Genomic DNA, 20,067 nt, shown 5'->3' on the forward strand with positions numbered 1-20,067 from the left:
CAGAAGGGACCTCAGGGTTAACTCTTCATTAAGGAAGTGAAGGACAACTGTCTTTATCAAGGAGGATTTCCTTAATAGTGTACTACATTATTAATGTTGAATATGAGCTCAAGTCTTGCTGAGGTACTGAACACATCAGCTTGAATTCCAGCCACGAAAAGTGCTGCCAACTAAACAAATTAAGGCTAGGTCCTCAAAGAGAATTTAGACACAGAGTTGCAACACCTAACATTTAGACACACTGCCACCTAATGGAATCCACAGCTCCAAGTTAGGTAGCCAGGATCCCTCTATAATGCATGGGAAGAGTTAGGGAACAAAAGCCAGCAAGCTGAGTGGGGCGCTGCCTAAAACCAGACAATAGGAAAGAATGAGGAGGGGATGTGGACTATAAACCACACACCAAAGAAGGATTTAGGCGCCGCTGTACCACTTCAATAAAAATGCTCTCCGCTTTTGGCAGAGTTATTCCACCTCCCCGAGAGGCGGTACCTATGTTGACAGGGGAAGCTGTCTCTCCAACATAACGCTGCCTATACCGGGGTTAGGTCAGTATAACTACATCGCTCAGGCGTGTGGATTTTTCACACCCATGAGCGATGTAGTTATACCAATGTAAGTCTGTAGTGTAGATTAGACCTAAGTCTGGGCCAGAGGAAGGTACCTCCCCCTGCTCGGGATTCACAGTTGCACTCTCCTGGGGTTCTGTGCTTAAGCTCTCCCATTTTTATTTTAAAGAAACGCAAGGAAAAGAACATGCCCCTTTTTACCCAGTACCGTAGTGGTGAGAGGATTAACTCTGTCCACGGAAGACAAAGGTTCACCATCTGCCTAATGCGGAGCAAGAACTTGAATTTAGGTTTCCCTCCACCCAGGTGAGTGCCTTACCCACTGGGCTATATAAAGTATCCTGCTGTAGGTGTCTCTCAAGCTCTCCTGTTGAAGATGTTCCACTGTGTATAAGTAAGCATTAGAGCAGGAACATGAACTTGGGTCTCCCAAGCGAATGCTGTAACCACTGAGCTACTGAGTCAGCCATTTGCACTCGTTCTGTCTCTGGCCTAAAACATCAGTCAAGTCACAATCAAGCCCAAAAACTTAAGACTCACATTTTATGTTTGACCTAGTCATGGAGTTGAAAAACTTTAAATTTTAAGTTTCAGGATGAATTTCTCAACCATTGGTTTCAGAGTAGCAGCCATGTTAGTCTGTATTCGCAAAAAGAAAAGGAGTACTTGTGGCATTTTAGAGACTAACCAATTTATTTGAGCATAAGCTTTCGTGAGCTACAGCTCACTTCATCAGATGCATAATGCATCATAATGCATCTGATGAAGTGAGCTGTAGCTCACGAAAGCTTATGCTCAAATAAATTGGTTAGTCTCTAAGGTGCCACAAGTACTCCTTTTCTTTTTCTCAACCATTAAGGTTATTATTTTGTGTCTACCTACTTCCATGATGGCAGTGTACAGTGTCTCTGGAAGTGTATAAAAATAAAATAAAAATGTACATGGATCAAATTTTCAAAGCTATTTCAAATCAGTCTCTACCTGGCACTGACAATTTTCACAAACAAGTTTTTCACATAAAATGTTCAGATCCTCATTTTTACACAACAAAAAAATTATAGGTGTAATTTTAGAGGCCACTCCAGAAAACATAGGCTTCTGGGTAAGCACAATGCAAACCACAATCTGTATGATACCATCTTAAACTGAAATCCATAATACAATAAAAATAGCTATATAAAGCAGAAAGCAGGGTATGGATTACATTTAAAAGAAAATATTATAAAATTGCTTTGAATACAATAAGGTAGTAGCTTGGAGGGAGAAGATGTAGATCACAGGAGCATACCATAGAAATGCTTGATGCTAATAGATCATAATGGGACCTCTGAAGTAAAGCAACCTCGAACCACAGATTTTCAAATCATTTTACAGAGGTATATAAATGGCCTTATCACACCACTGATCTGCACACACATTCTCACTGACATCAGTGAGATCTGGGCAGGCAGATCTAGGGAACAACAGAGTTGAAAGTAAGCTGGAACACAAGGATGAAAACCCATTAATGGTATCACAGGTGACAGCTAAATTGTGATAGAAATATACTAAGATGGAACTTATAGAGAAAATACTTGTCATTGCCACAACAAGTAAAATTCCAAAATGAGAATATTCATCCACAAAAAAAATCTGAATGTTTCATCTTTTGAATACATTCACCCTTGTAAAATATAGTTTAAAAACAATTATTTTATTTGTTGTATTTTTTACATTTACCCTCGTTTCCTTATGTAGCTTAAGAAATATTTTATCTCCTTCTTACTCATAATTATATCTAACTACAGTTATATTCTTGCTCATGAATAGTCTGTTTTAAAAGTTAATGCTTGTGAGATAAAAGTAACCTTATTCTACTACCAGAGAAGCGTTTCTGTGGAGCAGTGTGGTCATTTGCAAAACGCAAATTTAACCAATAGCGGCATTCTAGCCTCCTTTCCCAAACTGACCCCAAACAACATATGTATAAATGGATAGCAATACCAATGACTAAAAGTGGCTGTGGCAGTAAACAGTATTTTTCACAAAAAACAACTGAGTAGTTCATGCATTTGTTCTTATTTCCCATGCATAATCTTTCCCATTTAAGGCCAAAACACTATAATCCAAAAGGATTAGTACTTTGAATGAATCTGATTTTTTTCAATGCTATTCCTCCCAGTCATCTCCACCACTGTCAAACATCATTACAGGAGGCCTGGAATTTGTTTATTCTCTTTGTGCATCATGCATTCAGCATTTAGCAGCATATGAAACTCTAACAGCTTCACGCCCACTGCCTGAATATTTTTCAAACGAGCAATTTAAATAAAGTCACGAAAGAGTCAAATATTCCACAGATGTTCATGGCTTGCAGCCAGCCAAAGCCTTATAGTTTAGAAGTCAGACACAATGAGTTATTTTTACATAATGGGGCTGTATATTTTATTTGCTATTTTTCTATAGACAATAATATGATAAAGTCATTTCCTTTTGAAAGTTAAATTTAAGATTACTTGAGAAATAACTATTGTTAATCAAGGCTTGTTAAATTGTTCTTTGTATTCAAGTGCTTAGTCAAAGTATTTTGCATGTTGAAAAGGTGTCCATGAAGGTTTATTATACTTAATATTTCTGAACACACACAATATTCAGATTTACAATTTATTTGTGTGTATCACAATTTGCTTTCTACTAATAAGTTCTTACAAAGATCCAGCATGATTTCAGCATTTGAACTATAATCATTGTCACTAAAGGTGTCAGGATTTAAGTGCAACTCAGTTTTCACACTGGTAGTCCTAAATAACTCATTTTCAGGGGAAATAAATTAACATGACTGTGAAATCAAGTAAGAGATGAGGTGGGTGAGGTAATATCTTTTATTGGACACAAGCTTTTGAGCTACACAGGAGCTCTTTTTCAGTGAAATAAAATGTGAGGATGCATTCCTGAAACATACCCTCTTAATTCTAGTCCTGTGGACTTTCTTAAATAGATTGGTGCATTTGGGTTAGGTAGGGATTATGAAAGAGAGGAGGAAGATGAATGAGCTCTGAAAGGTGATATATCCAGAGTAAAGCCAATGAACATTCTGTTCATGCACCACCAGTTTTATAGTTTCTACTAATGGACACTCGTCAATCCATGTGCCACAGTCATATGAGATTCTAACAGCACAGCCATGCTTCCGCCACCAATAGAGGAAAGAGAAAGATAAGGAAATGGAAGACTGTGTGTTCTCCTGCAAAAGAAACCACAACCTCTGCTTCCGCCAACTCTAGATAAGAAGGGAAAGGCCAGAGAGAGAGAGAGACAAAAGAAAACCACAGGAAGCAATCAGTGAATTTAGAGGAAAAAAAGACGACCAGTTAATTACTTCCAGTCCAATTTTCCTGGGGGAGATTGCAAAGTAAGTATTTACAAAGTTCACCTTGTTTTACAAAATGTAGAACAAGCAGCTCATTTAAACACAATGGGTGAGAGTCTGTGTGCATCTAAGGGTATGTCTACACTACCCGCCGGATCGGTGGGCAGCGATCGATCCAGCGGGGGGTGGGGGTGGGGGGGTTGATTTATCACGTCAATTGACCCCTGAGCGCTCTCCCGTCAACTCATGTACTCCACTGCTGCAAGGGGAGCAAGCGGAGTTGACAGGGGAGCGGCAGCAATCGACTCACCGTAGCGAAGACACCCTGGTGAGTAGGTCTAAGTACGTCGATTTCAGCTACGTTATTCACGTAGCTGAAGTTGCGTAACTTAGATCGATCCCCCCCAGCGTAGACCAGGGCTAAGAAGCACAGAGCAGAATCATACAATCCCCAGTTGATGGAATGGCCTTTGGGGGGCACTGGTAGCCATCATAACTTAAAGCAGTATTCAGGATGCTGTGATTTCTGCCACTATCTTCTTTCCCTAGGCTCAGGAAGACCTATATGTAGCTTAATATAATGCTGGTTCTGTCATAACACATATGCCATAAATGCATGCAGGAGTGTGCAATGCTGCAGGGATGAAATGGTATTCAATCCTTTACTTTATCTTTTCTTGACATTTATATTTTAACTGTATACTTCACTTTAACCTATACTTCACATTGAAGAATTTTTCCACATTTAACTGAAAAATAAAAGATAAATAGCTATAAGTGATGCATACTTTATGAGCTAACTGAGAATCATATCATACTCTTCCAGTTCAATTCAGGGGTCTTCCATGAGTGGATCTACTCCCTTCAGTGTGGAAGGGAGACTCAGCCTCCATGGCATTGCAACCTGGACCTGGCAGAGTGTTCTCTGTGCATTCAGGTCCACACTGGGGGAGGAGATTGGGATGGGTTCTGGGAATGCACATCATATCCTCCCTGGCCACAGGCTGCATTTTCTTCTCTGCATAACCTCCCCAAAGGCTGCCAAGCCAAGAAGAACTCCCTGCTAGTGAAGTTCCAAGCAAGCCAGAGCTGGTACAGAGACACATGACCTCTCCTGGGTCCTCCAGCCCTACACCCTTTTCCATACGTGGCAAACCGCCCCTCCCGTGAAAGGCAATTCAAGGGAATCTTCACAATGGGATATGCTCACTGAAATGTCATCATACAGAACTTGTTTCCATGGCTTTCATTGCAGGAGGGGGAAGAGATGGCTCATAATATGTTGCAGTTAGCTTTGTTTTGCAGAACCACAAGGATATTGATTCTATACTGAAAGTTTTCCATCCACAGCTCTCAAAGTGATAGACGATGATTTAATGCCTTGCTGAAACACTCATGGAGGTTGCTGATTTTTAAAAATTAATCCTTTTCTTGTAAGTGAATCACATATGTAAGGCTGAGCTCCTGTTTTTCATTTACTTTGATAATATAGGAATAATTTGAAAGTTGTTAATTCAAATTGTACTAATCTATTTACCACAACCTTTCCATTTCAGATACGAAACACTAAGGCAGAATCAATGTCATAATCCACTCCTTTTTCAGATGCAGTCCCTAATTTATACATACCATTTGTATGTCCAGAAAAAGAAGGGCTACAAGTTCTTCATTCATAAGTTCTTCTCAAAAACACTATTAGAAATCCATTACCTGGGTGCTGATAGAGCTGGTTCCATCTGTCGCCTCTACTGTCAGGTTGTAATTTGATTTCTGTTCTGCATCAAGAGGTCTAGCTACAATGATGGTTCCAGTGCCCTTGTCTACATCAAACCGGCTGTCATAGTTGCCACCTGGTTCAAAAAATTGAAAGAGACAGAAGTTCATAAAGCACTGCAGTGGTGTACTTTTTCATGTACATACACTTTGTTGTCTTAAGACATTTAAGCTTGGGTCTGAGTTAATCCTTCATATGTCTTTTTGCTGACTTATGGGATGGCACTGATTGCATCCTGTGGGAAAATTCTCAACTCTCCATCTTTTGAAATCTTGATTTAAGGACTGGATCTTTTCTAAAGATATGCTCCAGCTCCAACACAAACTACTGAACTTGTTTCAGGAATTAGTGGTTGAAATAATATGAGCTGTGTTTTGCAGGAGGTTCTTTCTGGCCTTAAAATCTATGATGAGTAGCAAGTCCTCCTAACCAAGGGGGCTGTCGCTATTAGTGTCTTTGAGATCAAGGTAGAGGAAGTAATAAAAATGATGGAAACAGTCAAGAAAAATCACAAAGACATAGCTCCTTGAAAGGCACTAAGCTCCTTTTCTGAAACAAATTTGTTTACTTATAAAACTTCAAATTGCCCGAAGAAATATAGTTCAATAACCACAATGAAATGTAGCTGAGTAACCAGCAGCCAATCATAATAATATTTATGATACTTTAAGCAGATTGCCCTGACAACATACTACTCAATAAGACCAAATGTTGTTAGCAGTGATAAATACTGGCCATTAACATCAATTGGTTTAGACTTTTAGATGAACTATTTAAAATGAAGAAATTAGTTTCTATTGTTGTCAACGTAATGTTAGTTGTGGCTAAGCCATTTATCCTAATTACATTGTGTACGTGTTTTTCTAATTATACATTTAGAAGCACATTATTCAGACATAAGTGGAGTGATTTTTTAAGATATTAAATGCATATCTTAGGAAATCACTACATTTCAACTATAAAGAGACATGCACAGAAGTGAGGGAGTAAAATATCATGGATGGTAAAATTCGACTTAATCAAAGTAAGAACAATACTGAAATTAGTGCCATTTCCTGAAAACGTTTTACCTTCAGAGGTTGTTCTGCAGGACAGATATATCAGACAAGGATAGACTGTCTGGAGCAGGAGTGGGCAAAATACGGCCTGCGGGCCGGATGCAGCCCGTCTAACATTTCTGTCCAGCCCACCAGGTTCTTTGGCTGCCCCCTCGCAATCTCCAGGCTGCTAAAAGTCCTGCTGGGCAGCGGGGCCTCAGGCAGACTGCCTGCCTGCCAGCTGTGGCCCCACACCACTCCTGGAAGCTGCTGGTATGACTCTGCCAAGGGGCGCACAGAGACTGACTGCAGACGCTTCTGGGAACGGCGTGGGGCCACAGCATGCAAGTAGCCTGCCCGAGCCCGGCTGCACCGCCAGCTGGGAGCCGCCTGTGGTAAGTGCCTCCCAGCCAGAGCCTGCACCTCGTAACCCCTCCCATACCCCAACCCCCTGCCCCAGGTCAGAACCCTCTCCTGCACCCAAACTCCCTCCCAGACCCTGCACCCCCCCTTGCACCCCAATCTACTGCCCCAGCCTGGAGCCCCCTCCTGCACCAAACTCCCTCCCAGAGCCCATACTACTCACCCTCTCCTGCACCCCAACACTCTGCACCAGCATGGAACTCCCACCTGCACCCAAACTCCTTCCCAGCTCCTGCACCTCCTCCATTAATATAGTAGAAATGTGAGGCCCGTGATGACTTACCAAAATTCGTGGAGTGGCCCCCCTGCAAAATTACCCACCCCTGGTCTGGAGTCTGCCTCACTGATTGACAGATATTTAGTAACTATGAATGATAAGTGTATTGGTGACTTGGGAGTCTCACTACACCCCAGCTCCTGTCCCAGAGGAAGTTTCCCTAGCATGAACACAGACATAAATTGAGTAATGTGAAACTCAGCAGTTTTGGTTTGAATGGGTTTTATATATATAAAACGTTGGTTTGGTTTTGGGCCAGAAGTCAAACTTCAGAAAGTGTGCCCATAAAATTAACTTTTACTACTTGTAGGCCATATAATCTTTTTAGATGACAGAAAAGGAGAATTTCAGGTCTCGGTTTAGTCACATTCACCACTACAGGAAAACAGCAGAGTGAATAGATGAGAGCCTATCCAGCTGCACTTCCTCTGAAATGAAGACAATCCCAGCAGCAGACTTTTAGTTTCTGGCCAGGAAAGCATACAAGTCTTGCAGTATTTTTACGAGGAAATCACATATGCTTTGCCTTATATTACTGTTCTATTAGTGCTGATATCTGTCAATCTCCTGAAGCAGCACCCAGTCCATCTGGCAAATTAAAGGTGCAGAAGCAACAATTTAGGACAAAATCCAAAACTAGAACTCTGATGTGGTGCTGTGTGTACTTACAGATAACTTAAAACAAAAAGTCACAAAAGCATCTAAGCAAACTTTCTTTCTCAAAGAGATAATAAGATATTCTAAAGTTGTATGTTTTATTTCAGATCTCATAATTGGTTAATAAATTATGTGATCTCAGCAGATACCTTCTGCTGTACAGTTCAGGTCACAAGTCATCTGAAAGATGTAAAAAACTTCACTAGCAAGTTTGTCTCCTGGCACAGCCAAAAAGAAAGAAAGCATGGAAAGCAAGCACAGAACATAAAAGAAAGTTGTCAATCAAATTATGTCATGCTATTAGAAACAGTAAAGAGGTGCAGTAAGAATCTGTAAGAACAGCTGATAATTTGACAATGTGATGTAGTCACATAGCTATCAACCTATCCAAAATAATTTTTTATTAAACAAATTTTACAATGAAAGTAACAAGTTACACTCCCTGGACCCAGTACTACCATCAATCCACACACAAAACCCCAGTAGGAGCCGTGCTTAAGGAACAATAGCAGGACAAGGTTAACTGTCTTCAGTATGTTCACAAAGGGTTAAGCATATAAATATGAACATTAAATGTTTAAACTACGCAGCAGGCCGAGAAGAAAAATCAAAAGAAAAGTATTAGAATATTAATACTCTATACACAGTACATAGTAGTTGAAATAAAGGAAACAAATGATCTAAGTGTCTAAAAGCATAGCTAGGGCCCTACCAAATTCAGGGTCCATTTTGGTCAATTTTCATGGTCATAGGATTTTAAAAATCGTAAAATTCATGATTTCAGCTATTTAAATCTAAAATTTCATGGTGTTGTAATTGTAGGGGTCCTGACCCAAAAAGAAGGTGTGTGTGTGAGGGGGTGGGAGGGGGGAGGAATCACAAGGTTATGGTAGTGGGAGTTGCGATATTGCTATCCTTACTTCTACGCGGCTGCTGGTGGCAGCTCTGCCTTCAGAGCTGAGCTGCTGCAGAGCGACAGCTGCTAGCTGGGAGCTGCTAGCTGGGAGCCACCGAGCAGCAGCGCAGAAGTAAGGATGGTATAGTTTGGTATTGCCACCCCTACTTTTGTAATGCTGCCTGCAGAGCTGGGCCCTCAGTCATCCGCCGCCACTGTCCAGCCGCCCAGTTCTGAAGGGAGCAGCACAGATGTAAGGGTGGCATGGTGTGGCATTGCCACCCTTACCACTGCGCTGCTGCTGGTGGGGCGCTACCTTCAGAGCTGGGCGCCTGGCCAACAGCCGCCGCTCTCTGGCCGCCCAGCTCCGAAGTCAGCGCAGAAATAAGGGTGGCTACACTGTGCCTCCTCCCAAAATAACCTTGACACACCCCTGCAACTACCTTTTGGGCAGGACCCCCAATTTCATAAACACTGGTCTCCCGCATGAAATCTGTATAGCCCAGGGTAAAAGCATACAAAAGACCAGATTTCATCGTTCGTGACACATCTTTCATGGCCATGAATATGCAGAGCCCTAAGTATAGCATGTTCCAAAACCAGGGGTCACAAGATCCTGTTTCATGAGACATCCCAGCAAATACTATTGCTTTACTCCACTGAAACTGCCTTATAAAAGTCACCCATAACCTCCTTCTTTCCGAGTCTAAGGTCTTTTCTCTGGACTTATTTTTCTTGCTCTCTGTTAACCACTCCTAAAACCATCTCCCACTTACGTCTCTATGATTCTTTCCTTTCATGGTTTTCTTCTGTCTGCCTGTGGCCAGCAGGAGATTTCTTTTCCCATCACACTGGCTCAACTGACCGACTGGCTCAACTGGAACACTGATGGGAGTAGCCTCAAATCTCTGCTTATATCCCACCCCCGCCCACCTCTTCACTTACCTATTCCCCTCCACTGTCCACCCGCATGTGCATGGGGATAGGAATAGCAGTCCCTTGCTTGTTCTCTCCCCTATGCAGTTACCAACAATGCAATCATCCCTTAGAGGGATGCAAGGGGGCATCTATGCTTCCTCTCTCCCCTAGATAGGTGTGTAGGGCAGAAGACTTCTCTACCCCTTCCCTTTGTTTATTTTCATGCATTTGTTGAAATCTGATTGTAATCTTTGAACAGCGACCTGTCTTTTAAAATTCTTTATAAAGTCCCACACAAGTGTATGGTTCGGTAAATATTTAATGGTAACAACTGCATCACAACCACCACAAATCTCACTTGAACATGAAGCCAGTCTAAATTAAAACTAAATAGGACTATTCTTGAAATTCTTTCCTCACAACTCAAAAACAGTCCAGCTCCATGCACACGGCTAAAATTTTCAAAGGCAAGTAAGGGAGTTAGGAAACCAACTTTACTGGTTTGCATATGCTCCCACTGACTTTACACTGAGTTTGGTGCCTTATCCCCGCAGATGCCTTTGAAAATCCCACTCCTAGAATATGTACGGATTAGGTAGGTTGTGACATGTCTAGCAATAGTGCATCATGGAATATCTCCAGAAGCAGGTGCTGGCAATCTCTGATTTTGAAAGACATAAGTGGCAAAATAAGTTATTTTTAATATTGGTTTCATGTTGAATTCTCCCCACACGCTTGCGTTTTGGGGTATCCAACAGATAACCCTGCAGTTACTGGGTCCAAATAGGGGTGCTGGACATTAGTGATGGGTGAATCCTGGGCTCAGGGAGGCTAGCCTGCGGCCCAGACTACTCCTTCTGCCCGTGGTCCCTCTCTTCTCCCTTTCTTCCCCTGCTGGGGCCCAGAGGGCCAACCTCCATGGCTGCCAGCTCCCCCTCCCCCACAGCCCACCCAAGTGCCCCCAACTCCAGAGCTCTGGGATAGCAGGCGGTATTGCTCCCAGCCCTGGAACCCGGGGCAGGTGGCCAGAGCCTCGACAATCCCCCCACATCCTCCGCGGAAGAGCTGCAGCAGAGTGCCAGGAGGCAGAGTGTTGGTGGGGCCATGCAGAGCTGTTTGGGGAAAGCCAGGAGCTGCGGCAGCACCCCCTGAACCCTTAGTTCCATCACCTATGGGCCCATTTCACTCTACCAGCACAGTGTCTGCCCCTCAGTGGCAGAAATTCAACCCCAAATGGGGTACGAAGGGGAGTTGCAGTGGGGCAAAATGCCTATTAGAAGCTATTAGTTTGGCTCCAAGAATTGGCAGCACTTTAAAGCTTCCCTCTCCTGGATGAGCCTAGGGTTGGGTGTAAGAAAGCAACATGAACATTGCCTGCTCTCTCCCACAGGTGAATCTATCTTTAGATGCAGCAACCCTGACTAGCACAGAGAAGAGCCATTTTTCATTGCTTCCCCTCCCCCACCACAAACTTTAGGAGTAACTTAATCCCACTTAGTTTACATACAAAATATCTGCACGTCATTTTCAAAATGGTCATAACAGAATGTTGCAGTGTTATATTTTATGTTTACAGGTAGAGAATTTCAACTCCTTATAAGGTTGTGAGCTAGGGTAAGACAAAAAGGCTGCAAGGAATAATGCAAAATATCAGCTAGCACAACATTCACCAATATATATTAATAATGAATAACTTTAAGGCCTCCTTACCGGTAATGTCAAACCAGAGTGGTGTGCCAAGAGGTTCAACAGCTATTACACCTATCATGTGAGCTACTGGATCACTTTCCATGACCGTAAAGGAAAAAAATGTTTCCTCAAAAGAAATGGGGTCTCTGGGCGGGGTGGGTTTTGAAATCCATTCTATATGAAGCCGAGTAGTTGAGGACCTTTGTGGGCGACCATTATCCACAGCCTTAATCTATGAAATACAAAAAAAAGACAACTTTTGTGCTAAAGCAATCATGTAATCTTTGTATCACAAAAATGAAAATATAACCAAAAAAGCCCAAATATGCTCATCACTAGCAAACAGATCTGAAAAGGTTTGAGTGCCTCTTGAAAGGTGCTATGTGCCCTCAAACACCCGTGAAGCTAGTCAGAGTTGAGGGCACTCAGCTCCTCACAGGTTTGTACTTTTGGTTATCATAAATTTCACACTTATTTCACTAGCTTCCTTGAAGAAAGTTAAAGCTTAGTTGCTTTTGTTTTCATTTCTGCAATATGTCACCATCAACCTAGCTCTTGAAAAGAAAAGCGCTGTTGGGATTCATGATCTCAATGTAAGTGACAGCTGAATTCACAGTTTGGGGGAGGAACCTTCTGGTCCAGTATCAAGTATTGTCTGACACTTGTTAAATTGCAAACACTAGAAACACTCATGCATCAGCTACTGAATAACAAGTGATGAAAGCACAGATAAAAGAGCACTTTAACAAATTCATGGCATATGAGATCTTGACTCACTGAAAGAATATCATATTCTCCTGCTCCAGAAAACTTCTTTGATGATACCACTCCAGTTTTCGGTTCAATAAAAAATTTGCCATGTTCATCACCATCTTCAATACTGTAAGATATCTCTGCATTGGGGCCTTCATCTTTATCTGCAGCTATAACCCGATAAATAGGTTCTCTCTTGGCAGTTCTCTCACGTTCTGGTTTCTCACGCTCTGGAAGCCTGATTTTGTAGAACTTTTGCAAAAACTGAGGTTTATTGTCATTCTCATCTAAGACTTTCACAACCACCCGGGCAATAGTTGACTTTGCAGGAATACCATTGTCCGTAATGGTTACCTATTTTTATAAGAAAAGATGATAAGGTTAGTCTTCATCTCAAGCATGGTCTTTTCAAGATTATGCTAATGAATTTTTTTATCCAATACCCTTCAAATACACAGATTTCTATTCTAACCATAGAATAATTCCTCAACTATGTTTACTCAAAGAACGCTAACTATATTCAATGAATATTTTAAAAAAAGCACTCGATTTATTCAGCTTTTTGTCCTAACATTTTGACGCTTGAAGCGTGTCATGTAGGAGTTAATAGGTACACATTAAAGCAACTGCATTATTTTCCAGCATTCTAGTTGAAATACTAACTTCATGAATGTCAGCAACAGTGAGCAAGTCTAATACACTTTTTCAGTTAATGGCTTTATTGTAGTAACATTTTTATATATATTTTTAGCATAGTATTTTCTTAAAGGTTTTATTTTGCAATTATTGGCTTGATTTCCCTGTTCAAAAGATGCAATTTATAGGAAGTGCATAACTTTAAACATTTGACGGGATTATACATTAAAAGATAGTAACACTAAGACATAAAAGCACTATCCAGTTCGAATTAACATTAAAAAGAGATAGTATTTTAAAAAAAATATTAGGCACGGAACACGTATTTCCCGAACTTAAAGGAAATGGGAAATGAAAATCTACCCCTACTCTCTCAGCAGTCACAATTTCTAGAAAGGCCTCAAAACTAAGTGATCTTTCTCAACATTACTTCCAGGGCTGACCTGACATTATTGAGGATACTGATGCACAAATAAATAATAAAAATCTTATGTTAATTTGAACTTATTTAGAAAGCAAAGAGGAAATCAATAGCTATGAAGTGGGAAAGTACCAAATGTATAGATGAATTTAACACATCTAAAGAGCATTACAAACAAGGTGGTGTTAAATATGTATTTTAAATTACTTTAATATCTGTTGTAAAGAGATAACAGACTTGAGTTTAATGCTCCTGACCCCGCAGCTGTCACTCATGTGAACAGTTCCATTAATGTAACAGCTAGGGAGTCAGGCTCAATGTTTGTATGTTGTACCTACAGCCTTTTACACAACCAATACGTTTAGAAATTGGGTGGTAATGGGGGAGAATTTAGCTTCTAGCATGATCAGCATTCTTAAAAAACAATACCAGTACAAAATCAACAGCAGCAATTTAAGTCTCATAAGTATTCTGCGATTGCCCATCTGCCCCATGCCTTCCACTTGATGTTGTGGATGTTTTCCAGACAAACAGAATGAAGATTTATAGAACAATGTTCATGAAAACAGATCTAAACCTTGCTCCATTCATTCATTTTTCTCTCATTCTCTTTTCGTTCCTTAGTTTCTCTTTTCAGTTTCTCAGGTTTTCCTTTTTGTTTTTTGCTTTTTATGTCTCTTACAAAACCCGTACAATAATATAGAGTGGTTTTTTGACCCAGAGAAGCAGTCTCTTCTTCCATATTATCTGTTGTGTCCTCTACTAGTTTTCTTTCCTTTGCCTCTCTTCTTTTCCTTCTTGGTTCTCTTTCCTTGCCTTTGTGTTCTATGTCTTTACTTTACTTCATCTTCTTTGTTATAATAAAGGAAACACAGGAATGCCTGAGGGTCACCAGTATGTAATCCCAGGAAACTGATAGAGGGGAATATGCTCACTTTATCCGAATGGATACTTGCTTGATGGAAAAAAGCAAACCAAAACCCAAGGACTCTGCCAGTAGGTTCTGGGGGAAATTTCTTCCCTACATCAGTTTAATTCTATATGGGATTTTATGGGGGAGAAGGAGTCTGTCTGTGAGAGAAACTTCTTTTGGTAGAAGGTTGCTGCAATACTGTTGAGGACTTGCTCTAGGGAAGATTGCTGCTAAGCTGTTTGCTGTGGTATTATGGAGAATATTGGTGCGGGGTTCAGTATAGGGGAGAACAAAGGGTTTTCTTCCAGATCCTTTCACAAATTAGTTGGATGACCTCAGGAGTCTGAATATGAAAATGATGCAGGAGGCAAGGAGATCGTGAATATAAAACAAGATCCTGGGAGAGGGGCACATCAGATTGGAATCTCAATATGAAAAGGGAGCTAGGCCATTGACTTCACTGCGGATATGATTTTACCCTATCTACATATGAAGAGGGAAGGGTTGTTTGACTTCTGGGTAAAGATGGGATTGGAAATGTTGTATAATACAATCTGTAAGCATAAATAATAAATCTAAGCACTTACACTTCTTCATTTTATCAATGACAAATACATTAAACGATATAAATTATATTTACTCATCCTCATATCCAAATATATGGCAGCTTTCCTGCACTATTAAATACTATTTCCCTTAAGAAGGTGAATGGAGAAAACTGCACACTGGCTTCTAGAGTAAAGCTGAAGCATGATGAAATCACGCTGGAAACAAGAAAATAGGCAATGCCAAGGTTGTACAAAATAACAGATCTGTTTGCAAAAATAATAGCATTACACTTGCCCAACAAAATAAGTTGCAAAACTGAAGAAAGTCAAATACAATCTGAAAACTGAGATCAATTGTAGGTTTCTTAGGTGTTACTAATAACTAAGTAAAACAATTGTTTAAATGTGAATTTTGAGACAAAAGTATCACTTTTAGCGATAAGAAAGGTAAGATCCAATAGTAAAGGACAACATGAAGACAGCCTAAATTAAATCAGCTATGTTTAAAAAAAACCGCATCATTTAATACACATGTACAAAATAGGGAAACAAAACAGAATGGAGCACATTATTTATTACTATGCAAACAAAAGTGCAATCAAGGATCAATTTTAATCGCACACAAGGAATAAACCCACCAACCAATCTGGACAACTTTTCAACGCTCAATTAATTAGCCAGATGCACAGCCCTTGGCTTAAGCTGCATATTATATTGCCACCATTCTGTGAATTTCTGGGTTTCTTCCCAACCTGTTTTCAAGGTTATCAGCATAAAATTAACAAAATGGGGAAATGTCTATTTCAGACATTTTGGCTTTCATTATAGTATAATGGTAAATAATTTTTCCTTTGATACTTTGCAGACTCTAATTTACCGCTTTATTGGTTAGGTCACAATGGCCTAGAAAGGGAAAAGGAGAACTAAAGGAGAAGGTATACCAATACAAGGAGATAACCAATAACCAAAATCAAAGAGGAATCAGTACTTTTATTATTATTGTTTGCATAGAGCACATTACAGTAATATTTATATAATGCTAGGTGAAGTCCTAATCTAAAAATCGTGTCCTATTGCCTTGAAATAACCTCAGATCAAAATTTGCTCTGTTTACAAGTTATTTGTTATTATCTTTTATTTGTATTGTGGTAGCGACCAGAGGCAAATCAAGGATCAGGGCCACATTGTGCTAAACACTGTTTACACAGATAATGGAAAGATGATCCCTCTTCCAAAGAGCTTACAGTTTGTGTTGCGGGTCATATCAGAGATCATAGATGACTTTAGGGAACTCAGAAGCTTGCGAAGAAGAAGAGTGTACATGCAATCTTCTCAGAGATCCTTCCTGACCCACAAGCAAAGGAAGACAGAAGGCAGAAGATTCTGGAAGTGAGCCGCTGGCTTGGTAAGTGGCATAGGCAGGAAACTTTTGATTTTGTGAAAGACTGCTCTACCTTTTGTGGGAGAGGGGGCTGTATAGTTTCAATGACCTCCATTTCATTAGAAGCGGGCCAATATCCTTGGGGACAGGCTGGCTAGAGCAATCAGGAGGGTGCTAAACTAAAAACAAAAGGAGTGAATGAAGAGAGAGGATATGAGGAGGAAGCACAAAACTGAAATGTTGAGAACAAAATTAATCAAAAGAACCAAAGGACATGATGAGAAGAAATTCTTTAGTTGCCAATACACCAATGCTAGCTAGCAGCCTGGGTAATAAACACGAGGTCTCACAGTTGCTCATTTATTAGCATAAATTTTGATCCAGTTGGTATTACTGAAACCTGGTGGGATGATCTGCATGAATGGAATACTAAAATCAATGGTTATAACCTATTTAGGAAGGACTGAATGGTCAAAAGGGGAGGGGAGTAGCACTCTATATCAAAAATGGCATTATTTGTTCCCAAGCCACTGGCAACTCAGAATGATCTCAAAAACTCATGAATCAATGTCCTAATAGATAAAACACATTATGGGTATTAGCTGGCCTCTGCTACCGATCACCATTTCACACTAGGGAACAGGATGACTTCCTCAAACACCTATCTATAACGTGTGTGTGGGGGGGGGACTTTGTGATCATTAGGGGGTTCAATCTGAGTGCCATATGTTAAAGGTCTCACACTGCCAGTACTAAAACATCCTTGGAATTTCTAAATATAATAGATGACAATTTCCTAACTCAATAAGTGCTGCACCCAACATGGGGAATTCTGTTAGACCTTGTCTTGACAAAGAAGAACTGATCACACAACTAAAAATTAATGGTAGCTTAGGTACAAGTGATCATGATTTGATCACATTTATAATATGCAAACCAAACAAAATCCAAACCAGTAATATGTTTGGTGCTTTACAACGTGCAATTGCACAAAGTTGAAAACAATTATGAAGCCAACTCAGCTGGGGAGGAAGAATTTAATCAGAAAAGTGGGAATGATAACTGCGAATTGTTTAAAGAAACTTTACAGATGCTCAACTAGCCACAACCTCACAAATGAGGAAGAAGGCCATACAGGTTAAAATAACACCTGGTTTGGAAGGCAAGTGAAGGCAGCTATGAAAATTTTAAAAAATTATAATATGTAACAAATGGAAGAAGGGGGAAGTTCTATGGACTGTGTTACAGAGGAGGTCAGACTAGATGACCACAGTGGCCTTCTGGCCTTGAAATCTATGGAAATATAGGACAAGAAACAAAAGATGCATACAACAAATAATGGTGAAAAATACGGAACAAAGAAACATTGACATGATTATAACCAGTGTAATAAGCAGTGGGCACAAACAGCAGCTGTGTAACCAATCTCAACAGTTTTGTAGGGAACACTGTATAAGTGGGTTTTAGGAAGCGATTTAATGCAATGGCTTTGCAGATTTACATGGACAAAGATGATTTTTCCAACTAATACATCACACTTGCACATTCAATCTGAGCTCTGTAAATCAAGCTGTGTATCTTCCTGTTCATTGTTACCAGTAAAATATTCTGCAGCCTAAATTCTGCCCTATTGTTAGAGCTGCATAATCACATTGTCTCCAAAGGTGATAAGAAAATTAAACTGATAGTTCCAATTGCAGGGCCAATTTTTGCTGAATGGCTAAATTCAACCCGCAGCTTCATGGATGTAGACGGGGGTCAAGAAGATGGTGTGAACAACCAGCACATTGTGAAGATCTCTTGTGCTGTAGGTAGCATGCAGGGGATCACAGATGATATCTGGGAATAAGTTCACCAGTATATCTAGTTTAGTTTATTTCTTGCATTTTTTTCATAGAATCCTTCTAGAGGCTTAGTGTCTTTCTAAGTTTTGATTAAACCCAAGATTGATGCTGCTGCCCTATTGTTAGTTTCCCTAGCTAACACTGCAGTCCCTTTTTATCTCCTTAGAGCTCAGGAACAAGTAAATGCCCAGTGAAGTATTAGATATACTGTGAATATCAGTGCCTTCACTGTGGATGTTGGAATCAGCACTGTGCCATGACAGCACTGAGAAAGCAAGACTGGTGTGGGAGCACTAAGTAATCCAAGAATTTAAACATTAAGATAAAATTTCAACCACCTTTCGCATTTACAAGTACAAAAGAACCAGAAGAAACGGAAATATACTGGATGGGATATTAAATATAGCCTACAAAACAAAACCTGACCAGACAGAAATTCAGGGTGATGAAACTCTGGGATATCAATAAAGGTGATGAGATAAGACAGACAGAAGAAGGGCTCATCTAACACATCATATTCTGCAAGATTCGTGTCCATCTAACAAAACCCCAGATCTTACTGGGCAGATGAAGAAAACAGTGACCTGTAATATGAAGGCCAATGGAACAGATACTATGATGTTATATGTGAATGAGCTCTCAAACTTAGTTTGGACAAGATTGTGAGTCAACGTATGTGTTTATGAGGAGGGTTTCAGGGTGGAAAGTGCCTTCTTACTCCCCTGCACAGACTACCTATACTGGGGGGATACACTGAGGAGGGAGCAGGAAGCAAACTCCCCTTCCTGAGCAGGTAACTGGAGCTTAGACTCATCCACCCTTACACGCAAACACTGGTCACCACAGACAGATTTTCTTATTTCAACAAAGGTGCAATCAGCTCTGTACTTCTACCTGATGCTAATTAACCCACCCCACTAATTAAAACAAAAAGCCACCCTCTGGTTGAGTGATTACAGTAATTCTTACCCAGGGGTTGCATGAGGTTTAATTAATGTTTATAATGCTTATAAATCGTGTTGAGAAGTTCAAGTAACAGCACAATTATTGATTGTTAACAAAGCATTGTACTAGAAAAAGTAAAAAAACAAGCATCCTTTTATTGTATTTCTGGATCAAAAGTATTTCATCTGCCCAGAAACTGTAGATCAACTCTTGAAGTGGGAACAGATGCACTACTTGGCAAATCACATTTAATGAAGTTGACTAAAGGACAGGGTCTACACTTTTACAGGTTTGTGTACAAATGTAAATTTGGTAGTTTCATGTCAGAGAAACTTGCAGCACGCACAGTAACAGTACAACATATTGATCTAGTTGTATATTTAGGTTATATATAGCACAATGTTTTGAGTTTCTTTTCTAAATAATGTTTTCCAGAGCGAATAGATGGTATTAGCTGAGCACTAAACTCCAGTTCACCCATTAAAAGCAGATATAAGTAAGTAAAGGAAATGGCCAAGGGTTTCCATACCTAGATTACTGGACTCTGAATCCACAAGACACATGTTTAATATTTTACCTATTAACTTACCAGACATATGTTCAAGTTAAAATGCAGGTTCCCAAGCAGAATTATCCTTAAGTTTTGAATGTGACAGATAATTGTGTTACAATAGGTGGAAAAATACCATGTCATCCTTCTAACATATCATCCATATATTTTAACATTAAAGGTCTGCATCTGTCCTTTCGGAGATATACAGACACATTCAGCCAAAGACAGTTATGAAACAATTATTCTCACATTTATAGACAGCAAAAAGGAGAAAAGAAAACCAAAGTATTTCCATAGCAATGCCTCTGATCTCAGACCATATTTGGAAGAACCACACCACCTCAGTTTCGAGGTAAAAAATTAGCATGCATGTTAGTTCTGTCTTGCATCTGTTCTAAAAATAACAATATTGACACACTTTGTTACTATCAGGTGCTTAGTTCCGTGAATTGTTATCTATTAAAAATAAGGATTAATTTCTCTCT

At 40.1% G+C, this 20,067-nt stretch overlaps 1 protein-coding gene across 2 annotated transcripts in view; it reads right to left on the reverse strand.

Moving 5' to 3' along the window:
* FAT1 (FAT atypical cadherin 1) overlaps nucleotides 1-20,067 on the reverse strand; it is a 133,688-nt gene that overhangs the window by 44,291 nt on the left and 69,330 nt on the right. For both annotated transcript variants that reach the window (XM_077814557.1, XM_077814556.1), the window contains exons 4-6: nucleotides 12,366-12,695; nucleotides 11,610-11,820; nucleotides 5,629-5,768 (exon numbers count right to left, since the gene is read on the reverse strand). In XM_077814557.1, the coding sequence (XP_077670683.1) occupies nucleotides 5,629-5,768; nucleotides 11,610-11,820; nucleotides 12,366-12,695 (681 nt within the window). The remainder of the gene's footprint in view (nucleotides 1-5,628; nucleotides 5,769-11,609; nucleotides 11,821-12,365; nucleotides 12,696-20,067) is intronic.

The sequence above is a fragment of the Eretmochelys imbricata genome, chromosome 4 (genome assembly GCF_965152235.1).
Source record: "Eretmochelys imbricata isolate rEreImb1 chromosome 4, rEreImb1.hap1, whole genome shotgun sequence".
Lineage (NCBI taxonomy): Eukaryota > Metazoa > Chordata > Testudines > Cheloniidae > Eretmochelys > Eretmochelys imbricata.